Below are 18,083 nucleotides of genomic sequence, written 5' to 3' on the forward strand. Positions count from 1 at the left end.
CAGAGCACATCTGAGTCCCTGTGTCTGGCCACAACAGTTTAGGACAGACATTGTCTGTTTGTTTGTTTTATTGTACTATGCCAGAGTATACATTTTGTTAGAGCTAAATGAGGCTTTAAAAGACAATGTTTGTGTTCAAAGAATTTGGGGACTCTAGCATCTCAGGAGCCAGGTCTTTTCAGACTCTACATGTTCTCCCTTCCCCTTTTGGGATTTTCTTGACAAAAAATGCCAGAGCAGTTTGCTATTTCCATGTCAGGCTCATTTCACAGATAAGGAAACTGAGGCAAACAGGATTATAGACCTGCCTATAGTATCCAGATGACAATTTGATTAAAGGACTTGGGCAGGTTTATTCTGGTAGGAGAAAGCTTAAACTAAGGGGGATAGTATCAGAAAGAGCACTTGATTTGAAATCATCAGACCCGAGTTGAAATCCTGACTTTATGCTATCTCCTGCCTTGTGACCTCCGACAAGTTTGGGCTTCAAGGTCATCTTGACAAAAGAGAGGGTTTTATTAAATTATCTCTAAGATCCATTACCAACTTTACACCTACAATCTTATGGCCCTATTACAATGATCAAAGCTTGTCACAGCAGAACCTGTACTCAGAAATGCTGTCCTTTTTGTTTCTGTCACTAGTAGTAGCAGCAATGACACCACATTTAGTGAAGCAATATATCTTGTAATTCATTCTCTTCACTAATTCAGCACAAACTTCCCTTCCTCCAGCTCACACCTTTATGAGGTTTTTTTTCCTCATTGTATTTGCTTCAAAGCCACATATTTCCCAGTGATATCTCTGTTCTCTTCTCTCTGATCTTCTTGTATCTTAACTTAATTTTTATATTTTTTTTGGCATTTAGTCTTGAAAAAAGTTAGTTAATATATGATGTCAATATATGAAGACTGATCTATATAATACCACATAACTGTTTCATTACCAAAACTCCAGTGTGTTAGACTAGTGGTAGTTCTTTCTCTGTTCACTGGGACAGGCTTGGAATGCTAGAGTCCCCAAATTCTTTGAACATCAACATTGTCTTTTTAAGCCTCATTTAGCTCTAACAAAATGTATACTTTGGCATAGCACAATAAAAAAAAAAGGCAAATACACCTTGGGTAGGCTGTATGGATAGCTAGTTTGCTCAGTGGATAGATAGAGCATTGGGCCTGGAGCCAGGAAGATCTGAGTTCAAATGTGGTCTCAGACACACATTATCTATGTGATTCTGGGCAAGTCAACTTAATCTTTGCTTTAATCCACTGGAGAAGGAAATGACAAACCATTCCAGTATCTTTGCCAAGAAAACATAAATTGGGTCACAAAGAATTGGACTGAGATTGAACAACAACAAAATTTTTCAAATGCTTATAAATGCTGTTGTTATTCATAAAATATAATATATCTAACTCTAGTCTATCTCTTAAATTCTGGTCCTGAATTACTAACTGCCTGCAAATGGCCACCTGGATATTGACCACCTCAAATTCAATATATCCATGATCTCCTCAGACCAAGCCCACTCCTTCCTTCAAACTTACTGGTTCTTGTAGAAGTTCACTGTCTTAGAGTCACTCACCTATCTTTTCTCTTCTTTACATCATGCATCTAATCATCTGCTAATTCCTCCCTCAACAGACAGCTTTTTCCCCTATATACATAGTCACTACCTTAGTCAGGGCACCTATAACTTCTCAATGAACACTTTATTTGGTCTGTTTCCAGGCTCTCTCCTCTCCAAAGTATCTTCTCAACACCTGTTCAAATACTTTTCTTGGAATTCACAGGTCTTATCATTTCACATTCCTTCTCAAGAATCTTCAGTGGAACACACCTTGGCTAAGATGACAAGAAAATATAATGATAAATGTTGGCGGGGATGTGGGAAAACTGGGACACTAATACATTGTTGGTGGATTTGATCCAAGGCTATCAATCGACTGGTTGTTGTTCTTTGTTCTTGAAGATCAAAATGGCATCACCATGTAAGAGTCAAGTTACAGTGTGTCAGACTATGGCTGATCAGATCAATATGAGCTCAGAGTGCTCTGCCACAGGTCAGACACAAATAGTCCCTGTGAACATTTGGGGTGGATTGTCTAACTTTGCACAGCTCACATTTCTTCTGAGCTAATTCACTGCTGCTTTGCTCATAGAGCACAGAACCTTTTCTGATGAGGGCACTCCATGCTGGGCGGTCCTGTGCCTGTGTCTCCCATGTCATATAACAAGTTCTTAAAAGGGACCTTGAGAGTATCCTATATCACTTTTTTTGACGGCTTCTGAGCACTTGTCCTGTGTGATCCCTCCATAAAATAATCTTTTTGGCAAGCGCACATTTTGACATTTGAACAATGTGGCCAACCCAATGGAGTTGTGCTCTTGTATTACTGCAGAGGATACAAACAACATATATATAGATAAGCACACAAGATATACAAAAGAACTGCAAAGTAATGGGGGAGGGAGTGAGCCTGGGCCCAGTTTCCATATAAATAAGGAAATTTTAACAAAATAGATATAAAACAGAACACATAGGGATCCTTATGTACAGAGTGCTAGCAACCAGGAGAATCTGGACTGCCACATATACTGAGCTTTGAAGGTTGATAAGGGTTCCAACGGTAGAAGTGGAGAATGTTCCAAGCATGGGAAATGGTCTCTTTAAAAGCATGGAGCCAAGGAATGGCAAGGCGCATATAACCGAGCCATCCAAGACACTACCACAACACTACCAAATGTGGCCTGGCCTAATAAGAATACAAATGAGAAATATTTAACAAAAATAAATAAAATACAATGGAATATAGATGACATCATAGTTTAAAATTAAATCAATATGCTGCCTGCAGTGATTCTAATGTATAGATTAGTGGTTCAGGTTTCTTTTTGAGTTTGACATCATTGTTATTAGTAAATACCAAGGAAGCCAATTTGGTTGGAACATGGATATATAAAGGGTAGTATTGGGAAATAAATCTGATAAACAAGGCTGGCACAACATTGTAAAGGGCCTTTGAGGCTAAGCTGAAGACTTATATTTGATTACAGAAGCAGTATAGACCCACTGAAGATTCTTTTTTTTCTTTTTTCTTTATGAATGTCAGCTCTTCTGAAAAGTAGAGAATATGTGCTTTTGATTGAGAGGTGATGGGCTAGAGGTATAGTATCAAGATGCATCTTCCTACATGATGACTGATCTCGATTTATTTGGCTAATAATAACAGCAATAATGATAATTGTCATTGTTGTTTTAATCTTTTTGGCAAAGATGCTGGAATGTTTTGTCATTTCTACTTCTATTATGTCCCCATTTTACTGATGAAGAAATAAGGCAAATAGGGTTAAATGACTTGCCTATGGTCACACATCCAGTAAGTGTTTGAAGCCAAATTTGAATTCATACCTGACTGACTCCAGACCCAGCACTTTAGTTACCATGCGACCTAGCTGCCCTTGCTAATAATAGCTAGCATTTATAGTATACTTTACAATTTTTGGAGAATTTTTCAAAGTATGATCTCATTTTAACCTTAAAACAATCTTGGAAGGTACTTGCTATCATATCTCCATTTTACAGATGAAGAAACCGAGATAGAAAGCAGATAAGTGATTTGCCTAAAATTCCACAGCTAGTAAATGTCTAAAGTTCTATTTGAATTTGTTTTTCCTGACTCCAGGTCCTGTAATCTATTCATTTTGCTACCTAGCTGCTAACTGTATATATTTTTAATTCTACTTGGGGAGACAGGAGTGTGGAATTGTTTATGAATGCTATATATAAAGGAAGAAAAAAAGGAAAAGAAGGGGATAAACATTTATATAGTGCTTGTTATGTACCATTTAGTTAAGTGCTTTATAAATATTATCTCATTTGGATGATTCAGGCCAATTCCAATGGTTTTGTGATGAGGGAGGCCATCTACACCCAGAGAGTACTGTGGGGACTGAATGTGGGCCACAACAGAGTATTTTCTCTCTTTTTGTTGTTGTTTTTTTGCATTTTGTTTTCTTTCTCATTTTTTTTTTCCTTTTTGATCTGGTTTTTGTTGTGCAGCATAATAAATACAGAAATATGTATGGAAGAATTGCCCATGTTTATAAAAAATTGGATTGCTTGCCATCTAGGAGAGGGAGTGAAAGGAGGGGAGGGAAAATATTTGGAACACAAGGTTTTTGCAGGGGTGAATACTGAAAATTATCTATGCATATATTTTGAAAATAAAAAGCTTTAATAATAAAAAAATTATCTCTTTTCATTCTCACAATAATTCTTTGAGGTAGGTACTATTATTATCCCCATTTTGTACAAAAGGAAACGGAAGCATACAGGATTAAGTCACTTGCACAGACCACAGCAAGTAAGTGTCTGAGGCCAAATTTGAATTCAGGTTTTCCTGACGCCAGGCCCATAGTCCCTGCACTACTCAAGTGAGGGATTAAAAATAGAGCAATATCTTATCCCCAGATAATGTATATGCATGTATGTATATGTATATTTATTTATGTGTATGGGTATGTGTGTATATATATAAAGATAAACATATGTGCATACCCTTTGATCCAGCAGTGTTACTACTGGGCTTATATCCCAAAGAGATCATAAAGAAGGGAAAGGGACCTGTATGTGCAAGACTGTTTGTGGCAGCCCTGTTTGTAGTGGCCAGAAACTGGAAACTGAGTGGATGCCCATCAATTGGAGAATGGCTGAATAAATTGTGGTATATGAATATTATGGAATATTATTGTTCTGTAAGAAATGACCAACAGGATGATTTCAGAAAGGCCTGGAGAGACTTACACTAACTGATGCCGAGTGAAACGAGCAGGGCCAGGAGATCATTATATACTTCAACAACAATATTATATGATGACCAGTTCTGATGGACCTGGCCATCCTCAGCAATGAGATCAACCAAATCTGTTCCAATGGAGCAGTAATGAACTGAACCAGCTATGCCCAGAGAAAGAACTCTGGGAGATGACTAAAAACCATTACATTGAATTCCCAATCCCTATATTTTTGCCCACCTGCATTTTTGATTTCCTTCACAGGCTAATTTTATAATATTTCAGAGTCTGATTCTTTTTGTACAGCAAAATAACAGTTTGGCCATGTATACTTATTGTGTATCTAATTTACATTTTAATATATTTAACGTCTACTGGTCATCCTGCCATCTGGGGGAGAGGATGGGGGGAAGGAAGGGAAAAATTGGAACAAGAGGTTTGGCAATTGTCAATGCTGTAAAGTTGCCCATACATATAACCTGTAAATAAAAGGCTATTTAAAATAAATAAATAAATAAAATCATTGAGCTCAAAAAAAAAAAAAGATATAAATATCTCGCTACATATATATACACACTAACATATTTAAACAAAGTATGGCATATGGTGAATGTGGCATTCTCTTCTTTTTTATATGATCGTTCTCTCTGGAAGAGCAGGTTTCTTGGGGAGGTTTTCTGGAGGCAGCCTTAATTTCAGTTCAAAGTAATAATCACCTCAAATGCAGCCAGCTGTTAAAATCCAAATGTTTATTTTCTCCTTCCAAGTCTTGTCTCTTTCCTTGGGCTCAGTTTGCTTTCTTAGAGGCCTATCTCCCTCCTTGGTTCCAAGAGCTCTTGCAGCTTGTCTTTTAGTTCTTCCAGCTTCTGCCTCTAACTCAACTCCAACTCGTGGCTTCTCAATCTCCAACTGACGTTCCCCTCTCAATCTTTTCAACTGAACTCTTCTGACTGAGCTCAGATGTTTTTATGCTCTTTTAGAGGTGTAAACTCAAAGGTTGACTCCTCCTCTGAGAGTGGGATTATGGGAGGTGTGAATTTGGATATCTCAAACTGAACCCTGAAATCTCCCAAACGTGTGAACTAATGTGTGAGCTAATGTGTGAACTCTCAAAGATGTTAACTTAAGCATTGTTTCTATCAACTCCATTGAGTTATCACTAGGATTCTAACAGGTGAAGTTAAAATTCTTTTCTCGTATGATATTATCAGTTCTTCATGGCTTGAGAAATTCGTGATTGTTGTTTATTTTTTTAAAAATTCAATAGTTATTTATTTCTTTTTTAAAAGAAAGAGTAAATAATATGAAATAATGAGTAATCATCTGAGAAAGACTGGAACCAGATTGAGGAGAACAAAACATTTTAAAAGTATTATTTTGTTTTTTTCCTCACAATAATCCTAGGAGATAGTAGCTATTTTTTTTTTATTTATCCTTATTTGACAGATGAGGAAACTGGGGCAGAGAGCAGTTAAGTGACTTGCTCAGGGTCCCACAGTTAGTAAGTGTCTGAAGCCAAATTTGAACTGGCAGAGGAGTTAGTGTTTTATCTTAGAAGCATCAGATGGCCACTAACATTCCTTGAGCAGGAGGGTGAAATCACCAAATCTGTGACTAGATTTGGGAACCATGTAGTATTCCATACATTATAGAGGATGTATTCTTAGAACTCCATTAGGTTACTGCAATAGTTCAAGCAAGAGATGACAAAGGCTAGAATATAGTTTAGTTCCTCTATTCTTTTCAGGGTACAACTCTAGTTCCCTTTTCAAACTATCTTGTATTTATTTTTAGACACTTAGAACAAAAAACACTAGACCTGAAGTCATAAAGTTACGAGTTCAAAGCTGTTCTCAAACACTTATTAGATCTTGTCTGTTATTTTCTCTGTTTCAGTTTCTTCAACTGCAAAATAGAGATAACAATGGTACCCATCTCCCAAGATTGTTTAAGTATCAAATGAGATAGACACTTAATATAAACTTGTCCTCTTCTTTCTCTCTTATAAGCCATGCAGACAACATCCTGATCTGGCCATTCAAAGTTATCATCTTTTTTGTTGCCCCCAAAATCATAGTGTTCTAATAGTGTTAAAGCAGGAAAGAAATATGATGGCCACTGAGAAATTGCCATTATTTTTGCTTAATTGAGGAATTTTTAATCTAGCACTCAGGAGAAGACTAGTTTTAGCTGGTATTTCATGATAAATAACAAGAAGTTGTAGGTTCCCATTTGACTTTATAAGCTTTTTTAACATTTAGAGAGAAAAGATAGAAAGGCCAGAAGGGGGAAAAACAGTTTAGAGCAAAACAAAAACAAAAGGACTTCCATCCTCACCTGCTCTTCATTATTTTCCCTGGCTTCTTCCAGTTTTACTGTGGCTAGTTCAGTTTGCTCTGTTTTCATATAAGCATTTCTGACTTTTTCTAGAGAACCATAAGGACAGCTTCCATTCTGCATCAGCAGAGGATCCTGTGGGTTGTCCTGTAGCGTGTTGACTTCTTGGTTATCACAGAGTGGTGCTTCAGGGATGCTACACAAGTGTATGATGAGACAAGTGGTAAACACCAGAGCCGAGAAGAAGAACATGACCTGAAATTCTGTGCCCAGTAATCTTCCCAGTTCCAAATTACTCCAGTCTATAGCACCCAAAAGGTAACCAAGAGCACCTCCAAAACCTGGAGAAGAAAAAGAAGACATATCATGATGATATTAATAATACATCTGTATTCATTTTCCATTATACTTTATTCATCCCTCCATTATATTAACATTCATTTAGAGTAGTAATTAATAGTGGTTTAAACATGTAAAGAATTGTAGTGGGGAGCCCCAAGTCTTGAGTTCTAATAACAACTCTCTCATTAAGTAGCTTTGTGACCTTGAGCAAGGCACTGTCCATTCCTGAGCCTTCATTTCCTAATTTGTAAAATGTGGGAGAGGTACCAGATCAATTCTCAAGTTCATTTCCTGCCTAGGATTCTGTGTGATAAGACAAGAATCTTATCACAAATTGTGATAAGACAACCTGCAAGATCAACTCAAGTTCTGATTTTAGTGATTATATCGATTGCTTAGCATTAATTCAATTCTAGCAAATATTTATTGAGGACCAAATATATGCCCAGTAAATATGCTAAAAGAAAACAATCTTTTCACCATAACTCCTATTTTTTAGCCATTTCTACCCTACCTCAAACTTGTACTGACTCCTTACCATTCTCTTATGGATAGATTCCTCTCAAACATTTCTAGTATCTTTTTCTGCATTGTCTTCTCTCTATCAGAATTTAAGCTCTCTGAGTTTATAGTGATATACCCTGCAATTAGTATAGGACCTAACATATATTAAATGCATAATAAATACACTACTTGCCTATCTTTTTTATCTATCTATCTAAAATTGTTTCTGAATCTCCTTCAAGATGCAGATACTCTGGAGCAAAATCAAAAGAGCAAGCACAAAACAAGTGGAAGATCAATACAAGACTAACCATTATAGTCTAAATAACTATGATCAAGTATTACGTGCTCCAAGCTCATTCCTTGAGCATTGTATCCTATTGATAGAAAGGCGGTGGTTTATAGGCAGGGTTGTATTGATTTAACAACTGGCTCTCTGTGAAAAGATATATACAGAACACACATTTTTATGTTTAATCTAAATTATTAACATTTGCTCCAAATCTTGATTATTAACATTTTCTTTATCACTTTCTTAAGACTAAATAGTAAAACAATGAGTCAGGGCTCAATTTATACCATTTGCTGATTTCTCTAGTATAAATGCTTACACTGAAAATTTAATATTTTTCCAGGCTCAAGAGTATTAATTTAAGTCAACAAAGTATTAATTTATTATTTTTTGGAAGAACCCTTCCCAAAAGAGAAGAACTGTTTCATTTTAAAAAGCATATTCATATTTACTTCTAAAGTCGTGAATCTCACAATAATTCTCCATAGTATAGAGTGAGTATGTGATAACAGCCACTGTTTGAATATAGCAGCTGAAGCAGCTCACTGATAGGGCCAAAAACAGAATTTAGGATTATTGACTGTCAAACTAATTCAGTCTCTTAGATAGTACTATTACTTGGAATTGAAATCAATAGTAACTTACAGCCACATGTTTTTTATAGTTATTAGTGTTTCACCATCTCAATTTATTAACTAATTATCTTATTTAATTTGCTTAGCTAATTCATTCCTCATTATTGATCCTCTGAGATCCTACTGTAAGAATTTGTAGCCCTGTTTACAACCCATTTATACACAAGAAATAATTAACCTTCCCAAACTTTGATTTTTCTCAACCAACCCTTTTGTGGCACATTTCTAGGTGCTCCATGTTACAGACTCAAGTTCACAGAGATCTTTTCTTTGTAACCCTTTAACAAAGCACAGATTTCCTTAGAGAATGGCTATTGTCCTGGCCACAATCCACCAGTTAACAGCTTTTCCTTTTCTTTTCTCTGCACCTAAACAATCTTTATTTCCTCTACTAACATCAGTGGTTCCTTTATGGCTGATGGAATCAGCTGTGAATATCAGTCTAAGCACGCTAAAAACATTAGCTGTAGAGCTGAGAACCACTATTCATGGAGTAAAGCAGACCAGCAGTTCAGTTTTCCTTTTTCTTGGATCCAGGTGTAATGGCCTCCATGATACTCTAATTGTTCTGTGTTGAAATTGTCATTGGTAGTCAGAATCTGGTTCAAAAATCTTTAAGAAGTACTTCCATTTTCCTAAATTGGAAGGAATGGGATCTTTTCTATATCTATTTATTCTGCATGTATTTTTAATATAGTTGTATGTGTTCATGACAGAATGAAAGCTCTTTAAAGGGAGAGATTGTTTCATTTTTGGTTTTTGCATTCCCAGTGCCTACCACATAGCACACACTGAATAAATGCTTCCTGAACATAAAAAACTATCTATCTATACCTATCTATACTGAGTTCATAGTATAATCTAGCCTTAAGTCTGTGATAACTTTTTTTTGTTGTTGTTCACTCTGAAAGAACAGAAAGAATATTGGACTGAAAATTGAGAGATGAGCCATATCATAGTCCAGGCTTCAGCACTAAGAAGCTATATGATCAAATTTTAAAAGTTTTGCACAAACAAAACCAATGCATCCAAGATTAAAAGAGAAGCAGAAAAGTGGGAAAAATTTTTTTAACAGCCAGTATTTCTAATAAAAGCCTCATTCCTAAAATATATAAAGAATTAACTCAAATTTATAAGACTGCAAGTCATTATCCAATGGTCATGGTAAATGGTAAAAGGATCTGAATAGACAATATTCAGATAAAGAACTTAAAGCCATTTCTAGTCATATGAAAAAAATGCTCTAAATCACACTATTGATTAGAGAGGTGAAATTTAAGACAACCCTGAGGTACCACTTCACACCTCTGAGATTGGCTAAAATGACAGGAAAAGATAATAATAAATATTGGAGAGGATGTGAGAAAACTGGGGCACTAAAGCATTTTGGAGGAGTTGTGAAATGATTCAACAATTCTGAAGAGCAATTTAGAACTATGCTCAAACTATACCCTTTGATCTAGTAGTGTCTTTCCGGGGTCTGTATTCCAAAGAGATCATAAAAGAGGGAAAAGGATCCACATATGCAAAAATGTTTGTAGCAGCCTTTTTTGTAGTGGTAAAGAATTAGAAATTGAGTAGATGCCCATTAGTTGGGAAATGACTGAATAAGCTATGGTATATGAATGTCATGGAATATTATTGTTCCATAAGAAATGATGAGCAGGCCGATTTCAAAAAGGATGCTAAGGGAAGTGAGCAGAACCAAGATAACATTGTATACAGCAACAAGATTATGTGATGATCAATTGTGATTGACTTGCTCAACAATGAGGAGATTTAAGGCAAATTCCAATAGACTTGTGATAGAAAGAGCCATCTGCCTCCAGGGAAAGAACTATTGAGATTGAATGTGGGTCCTACACACCTGTCAGATTGGCTAAGATGACAGGAAAAAATAATGATGATTGTTGGAGGGGATGTGGGAAAACTGGGACATTGATTCATTGTTGGTGGAGTTGTGAACGAATCCAACCATTTTGGAGAGTAGTTTGGAACTATGCTCAAAAAGTTATCAAACTGTGCATACCCTTTGATCCAGCAGTGTTACTACTGGGATTATATCCCAAAGAGATTATAAAGAAGGGAAAGGGACCTGTATGTGCACGAATGTTTGTGGCAGCCCTTTTTGTAGTGGCTAGAAACTGGAAACTGAATGGATGTCCATCAGTTGGAGAATGGCTGAATAAATTGTGGTATATGAAAATTATGGAATATTACTGTTCTGTAAGAAATGACCAACAGGATGATTTCAGAAAGGCCTGGAGAGACTTACACGAACTGATGCTGAGTGAAATGAGCAGGACCAGGAGATCATTATATACTTCAACAACAATACTAGATGATGACCAGTTCTGATGGATCAGGCCATCCTCAGCAACGAGATCAACCAAATCATTTCTAATGGAGCAGTAATGAACTGAACTAGCTATACCCAGAAAAAGAACTCTGGGAGATGACTAAAAACCATTACATTGAATTCCCAATCCCTATATTTATGCACACCTGCATTTTTGATTTCCTTCACAAGCTAATTGTACAATATTTCAGAGTCTGATTCTTTTTGTACAGCAAAATAACGTTTTGGTCATGTATACTTATTGTGTATCTAATTTATATTTTAATATATTTAACATCTACTGGTCATCCTGCCATCTAGGGGAGGGGGTGGGGGGGTAAGAGGTGAAAAATTGGAACAAGAGGTTTGGCAATTGTTAATGCTGTAAAGTTACCCATGTATATATCCTGTAAATAAAAGGCTATTAAATTAAAAAAAAAAAAAAAAAGAGAGAGATTGAATGTGGGTCAAAGTATAGTATTTTCACTTTGTTGTTGTTTGTTTATTTGGGTTTTTTTTTTTTTCTTTCTCATGGTTTTTTTTTCCCTTTTGATCTGATTTTTCTTGCACAGCATGATGAATATGGAAATATTTTCTGTCTGTCTTTGTCTCTCTCTCTGTCTTCCCCTTTCCTCTCCTCTTCCTTCCTCTCTCTCTCCCCTCCCCTCTGTCTCTGTCTCCTTCTCTCCTTTCTCTCCCCATCTTCTTTCTCACCTCTATTTCACTTCTGCCTCTTGAAATCCCTACTTTCATTCAAGTCTCAGCTTAGTAGCATTTCTTATATGAAACCTTTCCTGATCCCTTTAATTATTCTTCTTCTCATTGCCCATGTCAAAATTACTTTGCATGCATTTCTATTTATTTATATGTGTACCTGTTGTTTAACACCCCAGGACAATGCAAGACACTTTGATGGTCAAGACTCCCCTTACTTTTATCCTCATATTCTGGGCAAAGTGTCTTGGACATACAATAGGTGCTTAATAAATGCTTGAACTGAATTGGATATAATAGGGGCTCGTCTGATCTGCCTAATGCAATAAATAGTGCCAAGGAGTACATTGCATGTGTTCTTCTCATAGATCCTGTGCTTTTCCCCAGAAGTCATTTTTCTAATTAAAGTATTTGCATAAATATTAAATAATTAATAATTATTAATTAATTATTAAATTAAATAATAATTGCATTAATAATAAATGCTATTCTTAGTTGAACTTCGGGGTTTTTACTACCCTAAACTGATATGCTTTTTGAAGGTAAATGAGGCTTTCTGGGTAAGAAAAATATTTTAGTTCAGATTTAATTATTTTTCACATCTTCAACTAAACTGAGATGGATTTAAAGATGCTTGAATGGGTTGAAATTCACTTTAAAATATCAACTGGTATTATGTACATTACTGTGAATAATATTAATTTACTTAATTTTTCAGTTTTTACTATCTGATATGTCAGCATCAGAAAGTTCTTGTATATTGTTACAGTTACAGATTATTTATATTTGATGTTTTATAAAACTCATAAAGTCCTTTCCTATACCTTTTTTCCCTTTTCTTCTTAAAAATTAATTTATTTAAAACTTAAATACACAATAGAAAAAGAAAAAAAAATTTCCATGTGTACAGCAGCTACACATGAGAGATGATTCAAAATATAACACAATAAATTTCTCTTTTAAGAAACCCTGCATAATAAATACTGATGAGGTCTAGATATAGGGTACCTAAATGACATTAGGGTTTAATTGAAGTCTAGTGACTGGTTTGGGGTACAGGGAGTCAAATAGAGCTCCCCTGCAATCCCTTTGGATTCGGCGCAAGGGTAGAGAGTTAAATGAAGTCTGGTAGTGGCGCAAGAGTCGCATGTAAAGGAATTTACAGATCCGAAAACCTAGATTGATAAAAGAGGTTTATTATGGTGTTTGAAAGTAAGGTTAAAGTAGTGTTTGACAAACCCAAAGACCCCAGCTTTTGGGATAAGAACTTACTGTTTGACAAAAATTTCTGGGAAAATTGGAAACTAATATGGCAGAAACTAGGCATTGATCCACACTTAACACCGTAAACCAAGATAAGGTCAAAATGGGTTCATGACCTAGGCATAAAGAATGAGATTATAAATAAATCAGAGGAACACAGGATAGTTTACCTCTCAGACCTGTAGAAGAGGAAGGAATTTATGACCAAAGAAGAACTAAAGATCATTACTGATCACAAAATAGAAAATTTTGACTATACCAAACTGAAAAGTTTTTGTATAAACAAAACTAATGCAGACAAGATTAGAAGGGAAGCAATAAACTGGGAAAATATTTTTACAGTCAAAGGTTCTGATAAAGGCCTCATTTCCAAAATATATAGAGAATTGATTCTAATTTATAAGAAATCATGCCATTCTCCAATTGATAAATGGTCAAAGGATATGAACAGACAATTCTTAGATGAAGAAATTGAAACTATTCCTAGCCATATGAAAAGATGCTCCAAGTCATTATTAATCAGAGAAATGCAAATTAAGACAACTCTGAGATACCACTAAACACCTGTTAGATTGGCTAGAATGACAGGGAAAGATAATGCGGAATGTTGGAGGGGATGTGGGAAAACAGGGACACTAATATATTGTTGGTGGAATTGTGAATACATGCAACCATTCTGGAGAGCAATTTGGAACTATGCTCAAAAAGTTATCAAACTGTGCATACCCTTTGATCCAGCAGTGTTACTACTGGGCTTATATCCCAAAGAGATTATAAAGAAGGGAAAGGGGCCTGTATGTGCAAGAATGTTTGTAGCAGCCCTCTTTGTAGTGGCCAGAAACTGGAAACTGAGTGGATGCCCATCAATTGGAGAATGGCTGAATAAACTGTGGTATATAAATGTTATGGAATATTATTGTTCTGTAAGAAATGACCAACAGGATGATTTCAGAAAGGCCTGGAGAGACTTACACGAACTGATGCTGAGTGAAATGAGCAGGACCAGGAGATCATTATATACTTCAACAACAATATTATATGATGACCAGTTCTGATGGACCTGGCCATCCTCAGCAATAAGATCAACCAAATCAGTTCCAATGGAGCAGTAATGAACTGAACCAGCTACACCCAGAGAAAGAACTCTGGGAGATGACTAAGAACCATTACATTGAATTCCCAATCCCTATATTTATGCCCACCTGCATTTTTTATTTCCTTCACAGGCTAATTGTACAATATTTCAGAGTCTGATTCTTTTTGTACAGCAAAATAACAGTTTGGACACGTATACTTATTGTGTATCTAATTTATATTTTAATATATTTAACATCTACTGGTCATCCTGCCATCTGGGGGAGAAGGTGAGGAGAAGGAGGGGAAAAATTGGAACAAGAGGTTTGGCAATTGTTAATGCTGTAAAGTTACCCATACATATAACCTGTAAATAAAAGGCTATTAAAAAAAAAAGAACCTAATTAAAAAAAAGAAAAAGAAAGAAAGGTTAAAGTCTAGTTAAGGAAATAGGTGAGGATAAAGAGATAAGAGGACACCAGAAATAGGATTCCAGCGGACAGAGGGTCCTTAGTGCCAGCCAGGGTGCTGACATGTTTCGACCCTCTGCAAGGAGAGGGCTCCAGCTTGACTCTTTTATAATGAGAGATTTAGCTAAAGGGGACCGTGGGTGGAGTCCCAAATTGGCTCCTCACTGGAGCAACTGGATTTCCTGAGGGCTAGAATTTGCTTGGTGGGGGTTGGGAAACCTGAGCAGATCATTAGAATGGGGCCTGGGACAGCCCAAGTTGGCTCAGATCCGGGTGGAGGCTGGGACAGGCCCAGATCTTCTATTGGGATTCAAAGGATGATTTTGACCAGGATTTGTGAATCAAAGGTCCTAGCTTCCTGAATTGATATTATGGGGTTGGGAATCAGAAAGGAATAAATCAATCTAGTTTCTTAAAGGGACCACAGCCCACATCAGTAGTACACATTGTGTTCAGTGCTATCCAAATTTTCTTTGCTTCCCTGTAGGTTTTTTTTTGTTCTCTGTTGTGCACTTTTTGCTTTATTCTTCTCTCCGCTGTCTCACACGACAATTAAGCATGGATATATATATATAGACATATATACATATATATTTCTACATAGACACATGTATATAATACATATATCCATATATACTCATACATATATATAGTTATCTATAATCATACATATATATTCATATTCATATACATCTCTGTATGACTGTACTATGCTTATTTGTCCTATTTCTCTGCTGGTGGATAGCACCTTCTCTCATAAGTCCAAGTCTTTTCATATTTGTCTAAATCCACCAGCTCATCATTTTTTATATCATAGCAATATTCCAAACTTATATTGTCTAGTTATTTTAAATCATCTAAGTCAATATTGATTAATGTGGATGAACAATATTGATTAATATGGCTGACATATAGTTCCTATTTTTTCTCTTTAGATTAAATTTATTTTACCTTTAACTTTGCTTGAAATCATAATTCCTGACCTTGCTTTTTTAACCTAATAAATTTTATTCCTGATCTTTATTATTATACTATGTGTGATTTTTTCCCTATCCCTTCTGACTCCTCTTTTTTACTTCTACCCACTACATTGTCCTCCTATTGCTTAAATTACCCCCCACCCCAGGATCCCTCTTTCATCCTGTCTCCTTGATATAATAAGGACTCTGTGTCTCCCAGATCTTTGTGAGGGGTAGACTACCTGGCCTGGGAAAATGTCTAAAAATGAATCTCCCTTAGGAAAGCTATCTAGTTCCCATCAGAATCTTCCATTCCCAATTGCTCTGATAATCACTTTGGTCTGGGAAACAATCACTACCCTTTACTGAATAGAAAATTAGTTCCTCACACTGATAAATTTTGGTGGAGTTGTGAATGCATCCAACCATTCTGAAGAGCAATTTGGAACTATGCTAAAAAGTTATCAAACTGTGCATACCCTTTGTCCCAGCAGTGTTTCTATGGGCTTATATCCCAAAGAGATCTTAAAGGAGGGAAAGGGACCTGTATGTGCAAGAATGTTTGTGGCAGCCCTGTTTGTGGTGGCTAGAAACTGGAAGATGAATGGATGCCCATGAATTGGAGAACAGCTGAATAAATTGTGGTATATGAATGTTATGGAATATTATTGTTCGGTAAGAAATGGCCAGCAGGATGATTTCAGAAAGGCCTGGAGAGACTTACATGAACTGATGCTGAGTGAAATGAGCAGGGCCAGAAGATCATTATACACTTCAACAACAATACTATATGATGATCAACTCTGATGGATGGGGCTCTCTTCAACAATGAGATGAACCAAATCAGTTCCAATTGTTCAGTAATGAAGAGAACCAGCAAAAGAACTATGGGAAATGAGTGTGGACCACAACAAAGCATTTTCACTCCTTCTGTTATTGTCCGCTTGCATTTTTGTTTTCCTTCTTGGGTTATTTTTACCTTATTTCTAAATCCAATTTTTCCTGTGCAGCAAGATAACTTTATTAATATGTATACATATATTGCATTTAACATATACTTTAACATATTTAACATGTATTGGTCTACCTGCCACTTAGGGGAGGGGGTGGGAGGAAGGAAGGGAAAAGTTGGAACAGAAGATTTTGCAAGGGTCAATGCTGAAAAATTACCCATGCATATGTCTTGTAAATAAAAAGCTATAATTAAAAAAAAAAAATAGAAAAGGAAATTAGTCCCTCAAATTCATCTGGAAATCACTCCCTAACCCTGGGCCATAAAAACCCAATATAATCAAAATCTGTACCCCAAACCTTTACTAATTCCTTTCTGTATCTGGCCCACTGAGAACTTGTTTTTCAGTGTAATAAACCCCCTTTTTCCCCCCAAAAAACCTTGCCTGCAGTTCGGGACTGTGAATTCTTTCGCAAAAAAAAACCCTGTGACACTAGCCTGGGGACCCCATTGCTGCTTGGGTATTCTTTACTCCTCATTTCTCAAACTTCAACATTCTCACCCTTATTCCATTCCCATTAACCTATATACCTCATTCCATTCCTGTTAATCTCCACACCCTTCTATACCTCCCCCATCTTATTCCCCTACATTCTTATTTCTTTATGAAATCAGAAAACTTTTATTCCCTTCTGGATGTGTTATTCTCTTTAACCCCAATCTGATTTGAGCAGAGTTAACCCCCTCTAAAAAATCCCTCTCTTGTCCTCTCCACCTCCCTACTCTCTTATTCTCTTATTACTTTTTGAATTTAGAAGACTTTTATACCCTTCAAAATATATATATATATATATATATTGTTCCCTTTTTAACTCATTCCCAATAAGAGTAGGGTTCCAGAACTACCATTCCCTTCTTCCCCAACAAATCCCTGTTACCTTTTAGAATCACATCACACTCAGCCATCCTTCAATCTTGCTTTTGAACTATCCAATTACTAATGATAATCTTAAACACACTTTACATTTCCACGTATAAAACATAAAATGCCCTTATTGAGTCCCTTATAATTAGTCTTTGAGGTTTACCTCATATTTTTCTTGCACCTTATATATAAAATATTCTATAAAGTTCAGGTCTTTTTGCAAGAAAATTCTGAAAGCCTGGCAATTCATTGAATATCCTTTTTTTTCCATTCAGGATTATGCTTAACTTTGCTTTGTATGATATTTTTGGCAGTAGTGCCAGTTCTTTTGCTCTTCAATATACAGTGTTTCAAAATATACACGTAGTTGCTAGTCCTCATGTGATCCTAATTGTGACTCTACCATATTTAATTTTTTTTTCTTATTGCTCATAAAAAAATTTTCCTTGACCTAGGGGTTATGAAATTTGGCTATGATGTT

At 36.0% G+C, this 18,083-nt stretch overlaps 1 protein-coding gene across 1 annotated transcript in view; it reads right to left on the reverse strand.

Annotated features, from left to right (window-relative positions):
• SLC45A2 (solute carrier family 45 member 2) overlaps positions 1 to 18,083 on the reverse strand; it is a 67,840-nt gene that overhangs the window by 28,977 nt on the left and 20,780 nt on the right. The window contains exon 3 of the mRNA XM_012543295.3: positions 7,135 to 7,475. Coding sequence (XP_012398749.1) covers positions 7,135 to 7,475 — 341 coding nt within the window. The remainder of the gene's footprint in view (positions 1 to 7,134; positions 7,476 to 18,083) is intronic.

Source organism: Sarcophilus harrisii, chromosome 1, assembly GCF_902635505.1.
Source record: "Sarcophilus harrisii chromosome 1, mSarHar1.11, whole genome shotgun sequence".
NCBI lineage: Eukaryota > Metazoa > Chordata > Mammalia > Dasyuromorphia > Dasyuridae > Sarcophilus > Sarcophilus harrisii.